Below are 19,871 nucleotides of genomic sequence, written 5' to 3' on the forward strand. Positions count from 1 at the left end.
AAGAAAATCCCTATGCTAAATTAGCTAATACTTAAACTAAAGTAAAGTATACTTTGTTCACCGGGGTCGGCTCTGAAAATAACTAATAATGTTGAATTGAAGTAGCCTACTCTGGAGTTTCCATAATGGCATTGGTATACGTGTTGCTATCTATTCCTATCCACCTATATTGTTATTTATTTGTGGACCTAGTTATCAGACTCATAGCCAGCTGTGTTCTATTATCAGCACACTGTACAGTAGCCTATAGTCATAAAGTGGTAAAAGGGCGTTGAGTTCTTCTCACGCCCCTTTTTAATGCTCTCCTGGTCCGTCATCAATCCCACAATCCATTGCGCAGGATTGCTACGTCACGTACTTCCATAGAAAAGGAATTGGCATTCTTGTGTCTATATGTGTCTGCATCTATGGTCTCCATAGATATAAAAAAAACATTGGCCACTGCATTTCGTTGGAGCGATGTGTGTTGAAGGAGGGGCGGAATAATTTACACTTGGAGAGGAAGTACGCCGGAAGTGTGGAAGGCACGTTATGCCATGCTGCCACTCAAGTGATTACTGGCCAATCAGCGCATCTTTTCTGGGACTTACAGACCCGAACATGTGCTCTGTGACGCACGCTCATGCTTCCGCGGGGCTTCGCAAGGAATCTCTGGAAAGTTTTCCCCTCCCTTGAGCACATACGCTCCAGAGCCGGAAAGGACGTCTACGTTTATATGTCTGTGTGTCTGCACTAGCCCAAACATTTAGATTCTCGTGGGTTTTTTTCGATTCTGGCGAATCTCTCTACGAGAGTCTAAAAGATAACCCGCCCCTAACGTCAAAAAGGAACGTTTGTGCCTCAAAATCACTCTTACCTTGTACAAATGCAAAATCTAAGCTGCTTTAAATGTTGCCCCACTTGTTTGTGATGTGTTCGCAATCAGATTAAACACAGCACATGCTTATTTTTCAATAAAAAAGGTATTTTAATCAACTCTGTCTCGGAATCTGGCGGCCATCTTGCTTTTCTCTCCATTGTAAATGCGCAAGAGAACCCTGGCCGCTAGGGGCGCGGGCAATATTCTGTCGCGCCGTTTACCGCATTTACAATGGAGGATTCAGAAACAGAGTGGATTAAAATACCTTTTTTATTGAAAAATAAGCATGTGCGGTGTTTAATCTGATTGCGAACACCTCACAAACAAGTGGGGCAACATTTAAAGCAGCTTAGATTTTGCATTTGTACAAGGTAAGAGTGATTTTGAGGCACAAACGTTCCTTTTCGACGTTAGGGGCGGAGTTATCTTTTAGACTCTCGTAGAGAGATTCGTCAGAATCGAAAAAAAACCTCTACGAGAATCTAAATGTTTGGGCTATGTCTGCACCATCATGACTTTACCTGACCTCACAGCAACATGACGCGACCACAGTCAATGAACGACGAACACAGCTCCTGTTACGATTTTACTTTAAAAGATTATTAACGTTGATCTAAAGTAGACCTACTTTGTAGATTATGTTATAAGATATTTGTGACCTATTACTATCCATAATATCATTAGTTTGATGAGTGTGGTTTTCAGATGGGTAGGCATTTAAGCAATGTTACACGAGAAGGTGTGCTTTACCGTCATTAATGGCACGACTTCTTTGCTGCAGGAATAAGCCGATAGGCCATTTCCATAAGCAGCGCAGAAGTGTCATTAATAACGATAAAGCACGACCCTTGAGTGTAATATTGCGATTATACTGTTAAAACATGTCAAATAAATTTCATTATAACTAAGATATTCGGTAAAATCTATTGGTTTTTTTTATGACAGATGTAGTACTGCTCGTTTGAAGCATGTCTAGATGACTATGTCTTATAGTCAGAATCAGAAAGTTGTAAATGGTATTGAATTATCAAGTGGGATTAGTAGCGCACAGTCTGGATAGATCAAAGGTTTTATAATAACATTGTTTATATGTTGTGAAAGACTTAAACAAATACCTGTATATTTGTGGCAGTTGTCAGGTTTTCCTGAACAGATCATTATAGTCATTACAAGCAGGCGACAGTACAACTGTCACAAGAGATATACAGAGGGAATATAATTTAGGCAGTATAATCGGTATAAGAACAGATATCGAGGTACAGAATTAATACAAAGGCATTCTAATGGCAGAGCTGTTTTATTTCTATTTTATTTGTTTATTTATTCATATATTTTTGCTAAATGCTCGGTTGTCAGATAAGGCTTAATGTTTCTGGGAAGTTATTAAAGGATTAGGGCATGAAATAGACTTTTCCCCTTGATGACATTGGATTATTTTTGAGGGGCGCTAGCCCCTCAAATATTATACAGGTTTAATGTTTGTGTTTAGTTCAATGTTTGTTTTAAAAACGCCATTGACAATGAAGGGAAAATGTACGTCTTGCCGTATGCCCATATATGGAAATCTCTATCTGTCGGTCCTTTTCCCTTTTATGCCCATATACTGTAGATCTCTGATGTCATCAGTATAGTCCCATATATGCGCATGATACCTTTTGTGCCCATATATGGAGCTGACCGATTTGTTTGGGCCTGATGCCGTTGACGACACATTGAGGTTAGACAACATACTCCATATTTAAGCGCAGCTGCATTGGGAACTCCTTACATGGTTATGGCTGAGTTAAGGGCAGTCCATACTCTCTCCGACCACCGAACTTTTCGTCGGAAAGATCAGACTTTAATTTCTTCTCCGAAGTAGAGTTCGGAGAGTCACATCATATGGCAATGCAGCTTTCAGAACAAAAATTCGGAGGAATGCGTTTCAGAAGTTGCGAGTGACGTCATGTTGTAGTTGTACCGGAGCTTTCCGACAAAAAGTTTGATGGTCGTAGATAGTATGGACTGCCCTTTATGGTGACATGAGCGTCATCAGTGGACAAAGAAAGTACTGGGGACTTTTTTACATTGCAGTTCTACGATGTACGATGACGTAGTGACATGAGCATGATGGCGTGGGCCACCAACCTGCCCTCCCAAAAGCCAATTTTAAATACTGTAAGATAGGATATCTCAGTAACATAAACTACCTCTATTATAAAAATGTTAATATTGCAAGTAAATGCTACAGTATGCATATACACGTCGTTTATGCAGTCGTGGATTGAACTCTCCTCCGATCAATCAGAAAATATTTAGCAATTACCATATCAAATTAGCAGATCAAATGCCACGATGATTTGTTGCTCATTGTATCTAACACGTAAGACATGGGAGTAGCCTATTTTTAAAATACGCTCATGTGGTTGGGAGACAGGTCGTGCATGTGCGAGTGTGTCCGTGCGTGAGTGTGGCTTTATAAAGGGCAACACTCATTAGTTCAACTGTCCGAGAGTCTAAGGAGATCCACAACCTCACTGACAGGCAGACTCTGTAGGTATACCTGCTAACCTCATTACTTTTACATTTACATTTGTTTAACACTGTTTTGATTATGTTCTGGCTTGATTATTGCTTGATTATTTTTACATTTACTTTTTTTTTCTTAAATTTTATACAGTTAATTACTAAGCTTACTAAAAATATACATTGTATAGTATATCTTCCAGCTCTAGTATAATTTATCGTTTTTTCTGATATTTGCTAAATTTAGTGTCATAAGATTGAAATCTGGATACATGTGTAATGAAACACACATGTAGTATAAACTATATGTTATTAGTGTGGTTGCCCTGTTAGGGCAACCAGACTATTGTGATTGTAAATGAGCGATACTTTGCCGCACTACTCCTCCCACAGCTGCCGCCCACAAATCGACCAGCTTCATCGGGAATAGTGTGCTTGCTCATTGCTAAGAGATCCGTTGTATAGTTTAATTGATATTAATTAATTAGTATTTGAAGATCGAAGACTAATTAAGGCTCCAATTTAAGTATTTTTTCCTTTGGAGACCATAAGTGCCATATTTACAAGACTTGTAGGGTAGGTTCATAATAATTATGAAAATTAATTGAAAAGGAATTACATCAGTCAGCCTCATGGTGGCGCAATAACAGCCCACTTTACCTTTTTCTCTATAACTCTTGAACCGTAAGTCGTAAAATCAAATGTTCCTTTTCCATGGATTCCTTGGGTCATGACGGGAAGAATTTCCACCAAATTTGAATTTTCTTCAAAATACACTTTTTGCTCTTCCACCTACAGATTTGGTCTAAATCTCACAAAAGTCGGTACACTTGATCTCTGGACGTATCCGATTGAAACACCACAGGCATAATGTTGGTAGTTTGTATTGTTTGGCCGTAATCGCCGCCCCGAAGTTAGTGGGAAGGGCCCATTTTACGAAAAAATGCCACAAATCACGAACAGAATGTCCAATCCATCCCAATTTCATTTTCATCCATAGGGGGCGCCACAAATGCGAAAATCTTTACTGTTTATTGCAAAAACATGATTTTTGGGGGATCAATCCCCTCTGAATTACTTGCGCATGATCACAGGGGTGACGCAACATTGTAATTGGCTGGCAAAATTAGTGGGAGGGGCCTATGTAAGCGACTGCGGCAACCACACTTTTTTTCTAGTTATTATAATGTATTTTTACCATTTAGATTTATGGTATCAATATACCCTTGCATATTGTGCATGGTTGTGTAACCTATTCGTTTTCTTATTTATTTATTCATGTATTTATACCCTTGCATATTGTGCATGGTTGTGTAACCTATTCGTTTTCTTATTTATTTATTCATGTATTTATACCCTTGCATATTGTGCATGGTTGTGTAACCTATTCGTTTTCTTATTTATTTATTCATGTATTTATTACATTTTCTTTTCTTTTATCATTTTCTTTTATAGAAGATGCTTGTGCGGAATAAGCCACCTGTTCAGTTGCTTGCTGTCACTGTTCTGATTGTTTTTACCACTGGTAGCTGTCTGGAGAATGTAAGGTGAGTGGGCCGGCTCGTAACATGAGTACCATACAACATTTTGTATCTTTATTTAGTGCTTCTGTAGACCTAATTCAACAGTATTATGTGTAATTAAATACTTTTAGAAGGAATATTTGATTAACTCCTGTTCCACAGCCATGATACAATTCTACCACTAAAATGACTCAGCATTTTCTCACTGGCTACAGATGTTTTAGCAAAGAGATAAAGAGATAAATTAGTGTATGTTGTTGGTTTAACTCCCAAAAAGAAAATGCATATCAAATTGCTTTTAAAAATGAGCATCCAACATTTTGCTTGTGTATGTATTGCATATAGTGTTCAATATATGATATTGACATAACGTATGCAATATATTTGTTTACAGTTAATACAAACCCTGCTAACACTTATAGCTACAGTATATCTTGCGCCACCCCTTACCTATCCCTAAATGTATTTGCCACTTTTTACTAAAAAACCTTTTAAAATAGTTCAAATAGCTGTTCTAAGCTCACAACGTATCGATGTAGATCGGCTAGTTGAACTTTTAAAATGTTTTTCCAAATAGTAAAAAATTACACATAGGTTTAGGGATAAGGGGACCTTAAAGGGATACTTTTTTTTTAACTTAAGCTGTATGAAATATTTGCCATTAATATAGTGGTTGCAACTGTATTGATTGATTGCCTGAGTCCCGTGGTGGGAGTTCTGCTCTGGTTTTGGTGAAATATTAAGTAGTTCCGGTACTTTTGTGGGGGTCACTGGGGCCATGCAGTAAAAACGAACGTCATTTGTATTGTTGACCTATTTCTAAAATATTATTGCAACTTTCATCATTTTTGACACCTCGATCACACGGAACTGTGTTTTTTGTGTCCATATCACTACGCCCAAAAAATAGTTTCATGTGATATAGGGGTCAAAGTTGAACGAAAGTTGCGCAAATATTTTAGAAATAGGTCAACTATACAAATGACGTTAGTTTTGTGAATTAATTTACTTTTACTGTGTGGCCCAGTGCCCCCCACGAAATGACCAGAACTACTTAATATTCACTAAAACCAGAGCAGAACTCCCACCACGGGACTCGGGCAATCAATTAATACAGTTGCAACCACTATATTAATGGCAAGTATTTCATACAGCTTAAGTAAAAATGATCTGAACTATTCCTTTAATGCCTCAATTGTGCATAATAAGTAATAATGTCCTGGTTGTTTTCCCTAGTGATACACCTTATTGAAAATGAAACGAATACATTGGCATTGAATTAATTTGACCTCTCACCAATTCTTAATATGAAGTTAGGAACATGTTATCAATGAGCCAAATTAGCCAATATGTACCGGTATATATTTTGTTACGCGCGTGTGTGTGTGTGTGTGTGTGTGTGTGTGTGTGTGTGTGTGTGTGTGTGTGTGTGTGTGTGTGTGTGTGTGTGTGTGTCCGTGTGTCTATTTGTATTATATTCTCTCTCAGTCGCAGAACAGTAAGCGAACACCAGCTCATGCATGACCGTAGTCGCACCATTCAGGGTCTTAAGAGGCTGATCTGGTTGTCTGGTGCAATGGAAGGCCTCCACACTGCCCAGACCCGCTCGTCCTCCTTTCTCCCTCCACCTCCACCCCTACAATCCCGTGCCTCCTTGCCCTCTCCACCCATACAAGCCCACTCCTCCTTGCCCTCTCCACCCATGGAAGCCCTAAACACCGCCCAGAGCCGTGCCTCCTTGTTCCCTCCACCCGTTCTCTTCAACCTGGGTCTTGTTCCAGCTGTAGTTCCTGTTGCTGTTGCTGGAGGTGGAGGTGGAGGTGGTTCCAAGCCAGCCAGGGTGGAGAGCCAGCACAAGGTGGCAGTAGAGATGTTAATGAAAGACTTCTTTGATCCCTACCTGACACAAGTGCTAGAGAAGCAACAATAGAGCTTCCCGGGCGAGTTTCCAGAAGTATAAATCACATCCTTTCCCTCCATACAGGTCAGGATGCTATGCTCCAATTGAAGCCATAAGTGTTGCCATGTCTGCTTATTGTAAGCGACTTTGGTCGCTTGTAAATATTGGGTTGCGGTTTTGGGGGGCTTGCTTGCTTATTTGGTCTAGCTTCCTATTGTTATTTAAACCAGTGGTTCTCAAATATTTCAAGTCAATTTATCATATAAGATTTGTGTTGTGCGGATTTTTGCTTGTTGGCTTGTAGATCGGCTATTTTCAAATGGAGGGACGGGACATTTAATCAAATATGGACCCGAACTCAATTCCCAGTAAGACAAAGAACGGTGGAGCTGAAAGGACAAGAAAAAGAAGGAGGAGGAGGAGGCTGTTTCCAAATGACCAATATCCAAAGCCCCAGTCAATCATACTGATGTCGCAAGTAGGTGCAGCTGCAGCTGTGCGTCCATCAAATTTAAGATGCCACAACAAACTGTCCACAGTTGGACATAGCTAGTATAATATTGAGTCAATTGTATATTCCTTGGGATAACGTTACTAAGCATTGTATGGGTTACTTATACCTCATAACATGACATGACACAAGTTACGCTAGGCTATTCTATATGGCTGAATGTTAGCTGTAACATTTTATCTTGGCATTAGGTTTGTTTCTGTCAAAGCTGTATTCCATTTAGTGCTAGTAGATGTTGTTTGAACTTGTGATGTTGTTTCTCATTTATTTAAGTTGAGTGACTTTTTCAGTTTAATCGCTGAAATAACACAAGTATGTTACAACTACTGTATGTTTACTGTTCTTACTGTAATTCTATTCTTGTTGAATATTGGTACAGTATAGGCAATGGCATATTTTATTGAATAATGGTAAGCTAATTCGATGATAAAATAAGACAATGATGTTTCCATAATAATATAACATTATCTTATGAGTCCTGTTGTATTGAGGGAAACATGTTGGTGAGAATTGTTATATGGAATAATGATTATCAGTGATTACTTAGCCCATGTGGAAAGGAATAATGCTGTAACTGTTGAATTCATTGATTCTGTGACATACTGTAGCATACTGAGTGTTGTAGTGACTACTACTGTTGGCCTACAGTGTGTGGTATGTAGGCTATCTTTTTTTTCCTTCTTCCTCTTGTTATATCAGGAAACATCTCTGACAAAATTGACTGTACGTGCGTGAGTTATGCAGGAACTAAAAACTACAAAAAACTACTTTCTGGCCTTGACAGTCCATACAGAAAAGTCCTATTTGATTGCATTTGCCACTCACTTTATGCATGCGCATACCCTCTATTGTTCTGATCTGAAGCGCTGTCAGGCTGTCATGTGTGTGTGCGGGCGCATTCATGTGACCGTGTCCGTGTCCTATATGTGGGTAGGGCCTGGAAGGGTGTATGACTCCTGGTCTGTATTTTTGTATATACAATATACAACAGTGTTTTGCCAATTAAGCCCCAAAAAAAAAGTGATGCGATTGGCAGTTTTGCTGAACGCTCAGCCCAAAACATGATTTTAGGATTCGGTCTCTATCGGACGACACTGAGTCGGCTGAAGCAGACTTCACAACGTTCCACTGAAAGTCTAATGATTAGCGAAGCACGCAGCTGGCCCTGAAATGGGGGTTCGGGCTGTATTTGAATGTGACCCTGCCCCCTTTTTGGTAGAAACAGTCAGTTTCTGTTCTTTCATTTCAAGCAGAAATCAGAAGAAGGTATGGTTTTCATAGGCCTGGTTGCTTATTTCTCTCGCAAAATCTGGCAACACTGGAAGCCACAATCAATAGTTTTAAGAAAAACATTTCTGATGTCATGGAGCAATACTTCACTACCCACAATCTAGCATATGTCTAGACTGGAGACACAAAAGTAAATTGTTGCCAAAAGGGTCAACTACAATATTTTACAACACTATTAACAATGTAAACACTATAATAAAAATGATTACAATAAAGAAAAAGCAAGCTATTTGATCGTTTGGCTGGAATCATTGGAAAGCACAGCATTTGAAGAGAGAGTGCTATATACTTTGCCATCTTGTTCAGTTGAACAATCATTTATGTATTTATTATAATTGGATGGCATTATCAGTTAACTATTTAAGTAACAGAACAAAAACAACTTTAAACATCAGCTATAGGTTATCATTAATAATCTTTATTAAAGGTGTATTAGAAACAATCAATTGTTGGATGTAACTTTAAAATGTCTTATTTTTGATAGTACAACCCTAATAATATGTCATAATCTTAATATATTATGATATATTAGTGCACAAAAACAAATCCATTTCATGTAGTAAAAAAGGGGTTTCAGTCAATCAATTAAAAGAAAAGAAAAGGCAAAACAAAGTTCCTTTCAATATGAATCACATTAGTGCAGTTTATGAAAATAACCATATATTCATGTGACAGAGAGAGAGTGCAGTTTTACAATTCACAGCTGACAAGCAGTGATTGTGTTTGCTATTAAAGTAGTTTAATTACATAGTAAAACAAACAAACAAAACAAACAGTGATGGTGGCACTCAGGAAAAACCAGCTCCGCTATAGATCATACAGACAGCTGTACAGTGGCTTGGATTGATGATGTTGCCATGCTTATGTGCCGGTGTCTCACTCCAAAAATGGAATATCTGCTACTTTTGGTATGAGACATGGTACACAACCAACTATAAATCAGATATTGGAGCCTTAATGAAACAATTAAAAAAGGAAAGGAAAATGTTGTGCCAGAATCAGATTATTTACTTACTGTAACACATTTTCAACAATGTAACACATATTTTCAACAACACATATTTTCCAGGTAGCATGAATGCGCTTGGCAAGTTCCTTCGGGCAATCTTCCCATAATTTTCCAATATCTTATGTGCAAGTGGAAATTCTGGCCTACAGGTGCCGCTTTAGAACAAATGCCATTCTGTCACTAAGCATTTAGGGCTATGGTATGGGCTACTTATTTGCTCAGTTTTTACAATGAATAAACCCCTCTTAAAATAGTGCAATTAGCTGATCTACAAGCTCACAACGTGTAGATGTAGATCGGCTAGTTGAACTATTTTAAAATGATTTTCAAAATAGTCAAAAATGGCAAATAAGTTTAGGGATAAGGGTCCCTCGGGGGACCATGACTGCACATACAATGTAATGGCCAGCCAGTAGTTCTTCAGATAGTTGTTAGGGATATTTTATACGGCTATTCCAAAATATTTACAAGCTCACAACATGTTGCATCACAACGCGCTGTGAGCTTTATAGATCTGCTATTTTTGACATCTGCAAAACATTTAACAAAAATCTTCTCTTCTGGGGGTCCCTGGCACAAAATCTTATCAAATGAGGGTCCGTTTGGCTGCTGTTTATGTTACTAGTCTACATTTGAACGTACGCACTCCTGGTGCTCCAGAGCCTTAACCTTTTTTTTTCTCTTTTTTTTTTAAAGATATTTTTTTGTGGCTTACGCCTTTTTTATTTGTTTTTGAAGGGACAGACAGTAGGCTGACAGGAAACGGGAGAGAGATGGGGGGATGACATGCAGTAAGGGCCGTGTCAGGCTCGGGAGTCGAACCCGCGGCACACTGTGACTGGAATACCAGTCGGGTGCCCAGACGGTTACGCCACCGCCTGGGCCTCCAGAGCCTTTCCTGTATCTTGATTTGATGGACAGTCCACAGACGAGGTCAAGCCAGCCAGACACATACAAGACAGTGCAGGGATGATCTTCTACTGGGTTGTGGCCACCTTGATTCCTGTGTGGAGAGAAGGGGTGTTAGGGCAGCAAGTAACACTTCATAAACAGTGCACAAACTGAGTCTCATGAGGCCTCAGAGATATTCTCTTGCTTTGAGCTCGAAGACACTCCCATGAATATAGTTTGCATTCTGTTTATTAGTATGAAAATTCTGAAAGACCTGTTTCCTTTAATGTTTATAGAGAGACTACCAATTTGCGCGATGTTTGGACAAAATCTGTAGATGTACTGTCAAAAAAAGTGTTTTGCAGTAGTCGGCCTCCTGGTGGCGCTATAATAGGCCCATGTGGAAAATGTGGGGCAGAAGTTCAGCTCTGGCATCCAGGGAGTGTGTGTGCAGAGTTTGGCTGTGAGCAAGCCAACAGTGCCAGAGATTAGCTGTTCACAGACGGACGGAGGGAAAACCTCGGCCTTCGGCCTGGTGAAGACAATAACATGACTGTTCTGTGACATGTACATGCCACGTGTATGAGGGATGTCCTGCGTGTGTGTGTCCTGCACACGCACGTACACACGCTATGCTACGCACGCACGCACACACAGTGGAAATACACACACAAACACACACACACACACACACACACACACACACGCAGTGGAAATAGAATGACTTAATTATTCCTAATTGACATTGTTGTGCCAGCATTCTCACTCACCATGGTCACTGAAGAATGTCCGCTAGCTTCTCCTGGTACCAGTCATAGTTGTCCTGGCAGTCTTCCCAGAGGTTCAGGGGCTGGTCGTCGTTCTCCACAAACGACTCCCAGGTGTAGGAGTAGTCCAGGGGTTTCATCATCCGCAGCTTGCAGCCCGCAGCGTGCATGGCCCTGAGCCCAGCTTGTATCTCTGGCTCCTCCCATTCAAAAAGCCGCGCAGCGAAGATGCTCAGCTTCAGGTTCGTCCTGGCCTTCAAGACTTCAGCGATCTTGGCGGCACAGGCTGCGCAGGGACTGGAGGATACATACCTATAGAAAGAGGAACCATGTTTCCGTAAAGGCTATCTGTAAATAAAAGTTAACTAGCAATCCTTTGTTGCATTCTTGGTGTGCCCGCATGCACATTCATCTGCGTATAATCGTCCCTCTATTAAACCACAATAGTTGCCGCCATGATTATCACCGGCACTGGTGAAGTAAAAATCCCACACATTTCTCCATAGATGTTTCAGAAATTCCTTCTATTAAGATTGTTAAGCTATCAAGGGTCTTATCAATCAAGCTAATCAGCGTCCTGACAAGAAAGGTGAAGGACTGGTACATGACATGTGTCATATGTTAAGATTGAAAGAACTACAATTACCAGCACACTGTGTATTTGCGTGCAGGGTCGTATTCAGGCAGAGTTTCCATGAAGAAGGCCTCCTCTGCATGAGCGCCTGCATGTTCATCTTCCATGTAGCCTTTCTTCATGTCCTCTACATCTCCTGTGTTCACCATGTAACACAAGAAGGTCTTGTTACGACCTGACGAGTACTCCACATTCTTGAACTGAAACTTGTAGAAGAACGGATCGATGCGGTCCCTGTAAAACAAAACAAAACAAAACATAAAACAACCGTAATTAGTAAAAACAGTATTATTACTAGTTTAGGCATGGCTCCCATGGTACTTGTTCGAGTTGTAACAATATGTAACATTGTTGTTAAATTGACATTGATATTTCTCTCAATTAAAAATAAGTTATTAATAATAATAATCATATCTCAAACTTATATAGAGCTTTTCTGAGTACCCAAAGACGCTTTACATGGGGGCAGAGGAATAGCAACAAAATAAAAACAACTTTATATATTCAGGTTACATATCACAACTTTCAATTAGCTGATTATGAAATCCACAATATGTTTCTAATATACTTTGCCTTGTCTTGTAAAATGTTTATGGCATTTTTGCATTGTTTCACACTACAGTGGAGTGAGACAGAAACGTTGCTTGATATGGCATAACACATTAGTAATCTTGCGTCACCAGTTGCCTGGTCTGCTAAATTGCTGTGTGATCCGGCCCAGACCGGATGGTAAGATATATGATACGTAGCTTGCGGAGTTAGTTCAGTCAGATATACTCGAGGGGTTTCATGCTGTGCTCAAGGGAGCATACATATACTCAAGGGGTTAATATGCTGCATTACTATGTGGGTGTATTCAGTGTCTGCAGACTCCCATGTCATATGCTGACGTGGCAGTCAGCTGACCAATTGGACGGGGTATTTAATATAAGCTCTGCATGCTTCTTCCTGCCTTCCTTCTGCATATGGTTCCTGGTTGTTATGTGATGTTGCTCTCACCAGCACCACCGGTGGGCTCTGTTATTTCTGTTCCCCATAGGGAGTTGTTATTGTATATCTATCTCCCGGTCTGCTCTTAATGTTTAATAATAATAATAATAATAATAATCTTTATTGTCCCGAAGGATATTCATCTTCACAGGTCTGTTCAACAAAAACAACAGAAGCAGCACATAGTACAGAAACAACATAATGATGGTGTTTAATTGTCGAGCAGGGAGAAAAATGTAGCAGAGCCAAACGCCAAGATAAAATATTATATGCACACTTATTCTCATTCTATAATAAATATTGGTTAAATCTATTCGTGAGTTATCTGACCGGCTTTTTCGACATTGCTTTGTTTTGGGGCCCCCTGTTTGTTTTTATGTTCGCCAGTTGCTACAAGTTGGAACTATTCCAAGACATACGTGTCAGATTCATATTCATAGGTTTTTTTGGCGCTAAAATTACGATGCCCTTTATCACGGGGAATTTTCTGTACTTCTAATTTGTGGTTTCCTGGCTGATGACTACAAATCAGTGACTACAACATGACGTAAGTTAATATCCGCTCCCTACTAGATCATAACCCGAAAAGGCATGCTTCCCAGGCTATAGGTCATGAGCGAAATTCAAACCTTGATTCAAACCGTGATGAGGTCTCCAAAGCAAAGTATGCTGAATAAGATGAGGTCGGCGTTGTGTTTGGTAGCATCTGGTACTGTGAGGTTAAGTGCTTACAGATCAGCACACAGCAGAGCAGGGCAGAGCTAATTTTAGGATGTGGTGGCCCATAGAGGAATTCCAGAGCTATATTCTTAGACCCCTGAATCTGTCACCCATATTGAATGTTACCAGGTCAGATCCAACACTTTAGTTTGTTTCTCCTATTATTCAGTTTTAACCACATCTAGAATATAAATATATACTTGATGTCCGAAAGAAACAACTAACTCCATTTTTGAGGTTTTGTTTATTTTTAATTTAATTTTCATAAATAAATGCAATTGAACATCCTTTGCATCTGTGTGTTGGTTAAAATAATTCTGAATCAATTTAAAGTATTAAAAACGGCTTTGGTGAAAACCTCCATTGGATCCTCAAACTATATCTGCCAAACCAGCTAACTCCAACTATTTATTTATTTTTCATAAATCAGTGCTATTGAACACCCTTTATGTACCAATGAAAGGTTTTTTTCATTTCCTGAAAAATTAATATTTTGGAGTTAGGTGGTTTCTTCCAGACAGCAGAGATATACACCAGTTGACCAGGTTTAAACCACTGGTGTATATTTGGTCGTCACCTTTTTTCAAACCCTCGACCAAATCTTTTCACCTATTTTTGCAGAATCTTCGACTATTAGTGTTTGACTTGGCAGTCAAACACTATACAGTTATATTCCTGGGGTAACCAGAGATCTTTTTGATTGCAACTTCACTCTTGACTCCTATGGAATTATTATTATTATTATACCCTGCATGGAATTTTAATCTCTGAATATCAGTTGAATTAACTGTTATGTTGCTGCTATTGTTGTTAATCCTTCACTGCCACAATAATTGTGTTTGGCCCTTTGGGACGGGTGGGTCGAGTGGCAGCCATACTGGAGGTGCCAGCTTGCCAGGACAATGAAGTACATCTGTTGCTATTGTGTTGTCAACCAGCAAAACAGACACAGGCTGCGTTTACAATGACAAGATTACCCCTTTTGCCTCTTTATCCTGTGACGGTTCCCTGTGTATTATATTATATTAGGCTATTACACTTAGGTTATCTGGTTAGGGTTTCTCAAACCTTCTGTATGTTTACTTTGCACTTTACTTATTATTATGTCTTCTCATTGTTTCCTAATTGGCGCGGCACCTGGGCCCGGGTGGCAAAGCCATATAAAAGCCTGCCTCCCCAGACCTCTCCCACTTCTGTTCTTCTTCTAATTTCTTTGTTAAAACGGCGTCTCCCCTGTATTTTTGTTGTGCTCCTTGGCAAACCTATGCGTCTGTGCCAGGGTCTTAACAATGCATTTTATTTCTGAGGACAGAAAGTGTATTTCCAGTAATCCAGTGGTGCTGCCTGAAGTCCTAGACGGAATCTATTCTCCCCACATTAGGTTGATACAACATCTGGTGCGGCTGCAGGAGTCTCACAATCTGCAGCAGAAAAAGCACTCTGCAAGCACTCAGCAGACAAATGTCAGTTTGAATGAGACCCCCCACCCCCCAGTGGATGAGTCCAAATTGTTCCTCGACATATTTGAGAAGTCACCGTCGGGCAGGATTAGCCAGAGGCCTAACATCTACTTCCACTTGCTCTCATGGGTATGGCTAAGATAGCAGCCTGTGGTTCACTGGCAGCCTGCACTACCAACTATCGAAAGAAGAATGCTGGACTGACTCAATGGCATAGCCTGTCACCTCTTTGTATGTGGGCAGCAAGTGCTTGGCACCTACAGGTGGTGACAGCATTGGACCAATGATATGAATGATTGTCATAGTCAACAGTCAGCTGGGTGAATGAGTTGCATCCGGTCCTCCACCTTGGCTGCAGCCAGGACCATTTGTCTGTGTAACCTAACCTGGATAAATATTTGATACACTCTTAACTAAGGATACTACGTAGGGATCCCCAGGGGGGTAATTGTTTCTCTGCATCAACTCCTCCGAGGGCCCTGGCGCTACACCAAATCAATAGGCCCCATGCACATGCGCTCATGTGACTCGCATAGAGTTAAGGCTGTTCCCCGACACTAGAACTGCTATGTTTGAGTCTCCTCCCACCGAGTGGGTAAGAAACTGTTGGATGATCAAAATCACTAGCGTGGGTTCCTGTGTGTTGCTTTACATTGAAATCGGTAACTATGAATACGGTTTTGACGGACGCAACAGCTGTACCTATTTGAAATAGTCTCGCACAGGGCCCTGCAAGCTGCGGGCCCTGGGGCTTAAACGCCAGTAAATTAAATTGTTAATTTGGGCCTGCCCACCCATATCGGAGCAGTGTGCTGGACAACCCTTACAGAGCGGATAGTGTCATGCTCATGGACATTATGACATGAAGATGGAGGCGCCAGGGACCCAGAGACATGTTCTACCTGTGCAAGAATTTCAGGGCCTGCAATGTTAACTTGCTACTAGTAACTAGTTGGTAACATAGCCCACGTCTATTTTATGGACAATGAAATTCCCTAAAATGTTGACCACCATGTCCCATCGAACCTCAACATCGGGTCCATTTAATAAAGGGCGTTCTAACTTTAGCTACTCTTTATCCAATGCGAATGACCAATTACACATTTATAGCAGTGCAGTGGTTTCTTTCTGTTGGACACTACATGTTGCTGATACACTTTAGATTCTTAGACAGACTAAGATCAAATTTTGTAACCATATTTGCAGCATAAACATATCTAATGACATGACACACACACACACACACACACACACACACACACACACACACACACACACACACACACACACACACACACACACACACACACACACACACACACACACACACACACAAACAGGACAGTACATTGGAGAGACCAATTAGTCTAGCAGATGGGATGACTCCTCTCTGAACATTTCATTCTGACGTCAGCAGTCTCAGCCCTATAGCTCAAGTTTCAAAACTGTGCCAGTTATCTTGACCATCAAGTGAGCTATACATAATTATTGACTATCCCTCGGGTGTTTCAGATCAAAACAATGTTGGATAGAAATGCCAAAAGTGTCCAAAAGTATGTAGTGCAGCTGTGTAATTGGATGTGGCACCATTAACACATTGTGTCTGTGAGAGAAGAGATACTGTAGTAACCGATTCATCCAGTGATCTAACTCAGTGTTTCTCCAAACCTTTTAGCTTGGGACCCAAGGGGAAATTTGGTGTCTCCCCGGAAACACAATACTGTACATAATTATTAAATTAACCACTTGAACCCTATTTAAAAACAAAATAGCAGCTCCACAAGCCCCGACTCCCGACCCATTGTTTGGGAAACACTGATCAAACTGTGTCAATGAAAAGGACAGTAAAATAAACTTGCACCAAACATCGTAGCATTTTCAGTGCTTGGTTGTATCAGTGAGGTTCTCATGATACAAAAATTAACTACCCAGCCCATAATGGTAAAGCATTAGTATCACAACAGCAGAAGTCTTTCAGTATATGCATTTATCGCTAGGACCTGTATAGTACACCCTCCAGAACTCTGAGTGGGTTTGCCATGGCAATCAATTGGCTGAGGCAGAGGCTGGAAATTGCACAGTTGAGGGGACTTAGGCTCATTAGGTCCACTGGCAGAGCCTGACCAGAACCTTTTGTGGTGGTTCTGGACAACGGTGTAAGCCACCGACTCAAGGCGGGGCACTGCACTCCCTGCGTAGGTGTGGAACGCGTGTGTCGAATTAGAAGTCGTGGGGCAAGCGGTTGTCAAGTTACATGCATTGCAACCGTACACACACGCAGACAGACAGACGTGGCGCATTTATAGTTAGATGTTGTTGTTACTATTGTTCTGAAAGTCGTGTTAATGGATGAAGTACCCCTGACCCCTTGATTGTTTCTAAGCAATGTGAGGCGAAGCAGAGCAGAACCTGAACCCAGCAACAGTCCATGAGATTGTATAGTAGAGCCTCATCAACATTCCTATTTCACTGATTGCTAAAGCAAAGGTCATTCCAGAGCAGAGGGGCCCTGACGGAAAAGTCACGGTGACTCTGTGATTTCAGCCTTGACTCAGGAACAACCAGCAGGGTGATAAAACTCTAAAATGTAGGCCTAATTAGGAGCCTGGCCATGACTTTAAAGTAAAAATATATATAAATAAAATCAATTCTAAAACAGGCAGGCAATCAGTGTAGGACATTTTAAATAGGAGTATTAAGTTCCCTTGTCTTGGTTTTGGAAGTTTTCTGCACAATGTGCAATCTATCAAGTACGTTTTGCATAGCTTAAGACATTACTATGACGCAGATTACCATAATCAGTAATAACTAATTGAAAGGAGAGTTTTGAAGTGCACTAAAAAATTAAGTGAGGGTAAAATAGTTTCTGTCTGATCACAAACTGTAGAGAGATAAAGAATATGAACTAATTAAACCCTGGGGTCCCCCAGGGCCCTACAATCTGCAAATATATTATAGTCAAGCTTGCAACGCATCGCATTACGCATTTTCAGCATGAAGATTGGCTATTTTTGACTCAGAACAGGGATCATGTTGTTAACCGTTGAGCTTCTTTGCGGGAATCGGGCCTCGTGCTGCATAACAGTCAACCAGTGGGTTCTCTCGTCACTCACCCGTAGACGATCTCCCATGGGGGAAGTTCTGCTATCTCCACCGGTGGCGCTCCATTCTCCCCATTGGCCACGGCCCCGTTAGCTGTGTTCCCGTTGGTGCTCGCCCCGTCAGCCGCCGGGCTCTCCCCGGGCCCTGCTGCGTCCTCCATTTCAACTGCACCACCGCTCACTTCCCTTTTCAACTCCTTCTTTGCATTCTTGGTTACTTCTGGGACTTCTTTCTCTTTTCTCTCTTTTTTCCTTGTCGACGTCAGGCGGTTTCTGTCAGCCATGGCGAATGGGGGAACTTCAGTGAGAGAAGAAGGTGGAGGTGAATAGGGAGAAGAGAACAGAGGAGAGACGGGGAGAGCGAGAGTAGGAGAGGTAGAGTGAGGGACAGTCACTGGGACGAGGATAGGGTAAAAGCCGGACGAAATGAGAGGTGATACCGACACACTGAGGCAGCTGCAGCGCCCAGACCAGCCAGGTCTATTAAAAGAACCCATGGGTAGGGGGCAGAGACCCTATCTCTCTCTGTGTGTGTGTGTGTGTGTGTGTGTGTGTGTGTGTGTGTGTGTGTGTGTGTGTGTGTGTGTGTGTGTGTGTGTGTGTGTGTGTGTGTGTGTGTGAATGTATGTCTGTATGCCTTATTTTTGAGAAGTGCCTCCGCTCCTTTACGGAGCTATGTCTGTCCCTGTGTCTGTATGTCCGTATGTCTGTCTCTGTGTCTATATGTCCGAGCACGGAAAGCTGCAACACCTAAAGTGGCCAGTAGAGTACAGCACAGAGTACACTACACACTAGCACGAGCCCTGGGCCGTTCCTGGGGGTCTGGATGTTCCGGGGGGACCCCGGGGACCCCCACATGGTAACTCTGTCATTTCTCGACCGTTTTGGACGCGGGGCGGCTCGCCGGGAACCGGGCCGGCACCATGCGTGCGTTCATGGTGGTCTGGATGTTCCAGGGGCAGGGACCCCCGCACAGTATACTACAATACAGTACAGAGCACAGTAGAGTACAGTAACTATAACAATAAATGTATAGTTGCATCGCTCAGTTCACACAGGTGTGATTTTCTTATGTTATTTGGAACAGTGTTTCTGTGTGCGTCCCAAACATCTGTCACACAACATTTTGGACAAGGTCATGGAAAAGCAACATTTAACAGATACTGGTGTTGTTTGACACATTGAGTAATGAGTTTGTGTTCGTTTTTTATGGTCCCGAACCAGAACTGGTTGTGAGCCTGTTCTCTAATGGGTAGCAGCAGCTTCATTCGTGGGTTCTGGTTATGATTAAAGGGCTAATGAATAGTGTCAGAGCACAGCTATGACCAATTGCTCATAGTCACATTAAATAGACGAGCATTGACAAGAGTAATGGGCTGCTATGTTGTTGCTGCACCAGCATAGGATGAATCAAGAATCGGGAATCATTTGATTGACATTGAGATCATTTGAGAGATCACATTTGCCTTCACGTGTTGGAAACACTTATTTTACTTCAGTGCCACCAACTTTACGTTTGATACCACATCAAAATAAATATTTCAACATATTTTGATTGTTCATTTATAGACCTGCATAACATCCCAAAATCTTCTTCTTCTTCTTCTTCTTCTCCTCCCAGAAGTAGAATTAGAATGCAGGAGGTCATTTCACTAATTTGCATACAGATGTGAGGGGACTTCATTTAATTGACTACATTTAAAAAAAAGAA

The 19,871-nt window shown here is 41.1% G+C and overlaps 1 protein-coding gene across 1 annotated transcript; it reads right to left on the reverse strand.

The window, feature by feature from the left end:
* Window positions 1–8,986: 8,986 nt before the first annotated feature.
* apobec2a (apolipoprotein B mRNA editing enzyme, catalytic polypeptide-like 2a) lies at window positions 8,987–18,595 on the reverse strand. Its single transcript, XM_083770943.1, has 4 exons — window positions 18,173–18,595; window positions 11,902–12,123; window positions 11,259–11,567; window positions 8,987–10,600 (listed from the first exon to the last, which is right to left on the reverse strand). Exons 1-3 carry the CDS (start codon window positions 18,442–18,444, stop codon window positions 11,264–11,266), a joined length of 798 nt encoding a protein of 265 aa, XP_083627069.1. The 5' UTR covers window positions 18,445–18,595; the 3' UTR covers window positions 8,987–10,600; window positions 11,259–11,263.
* Between the last annotated feature and the right edge of the window lie 1,276 nt (window positions 18,596–19,871).

Source organism: Protomyctophum parallelum (assembly GCF_964188405.1).
Source record: "Protomyctophum parallelum genome assembly, chromosome: 8".
Taxonomy (NCBI): Eukaryota; Metazoa; Chordata; class Actinopteri; order Myctophiformes; family Myctophidae; genus Protomyctophum; species Protomyctophum parallelum.

What these genes read in the sequence shown, in the direction of transcription:
- apobec2a (XM_083770943.1), bottom strand. Translation starts at nt 18,444, where the DNA reads ATGGCTGACAGAAACCGCCTGACGTCGACAAGGAAAAAAGAGAGAAAA. An exon ending in CCATGGGAGATCGTCTACGG is followed by an intron (nt 12,124 to 18,172) that starts GTGAGTGACGAG and finishes TTTGTTTTACAG; the next exon opens with GGACCGCATCGATCCGTTCT. An exon ending in CGCAAATACACAGTGTGCTG is followed by an intron (nt 11,568 to 11,901) that starts GTAATTGTAGTT and finishes CTCTTTCTATAG; the next exon opens with GTATGTATCCTCCAGTCCCT.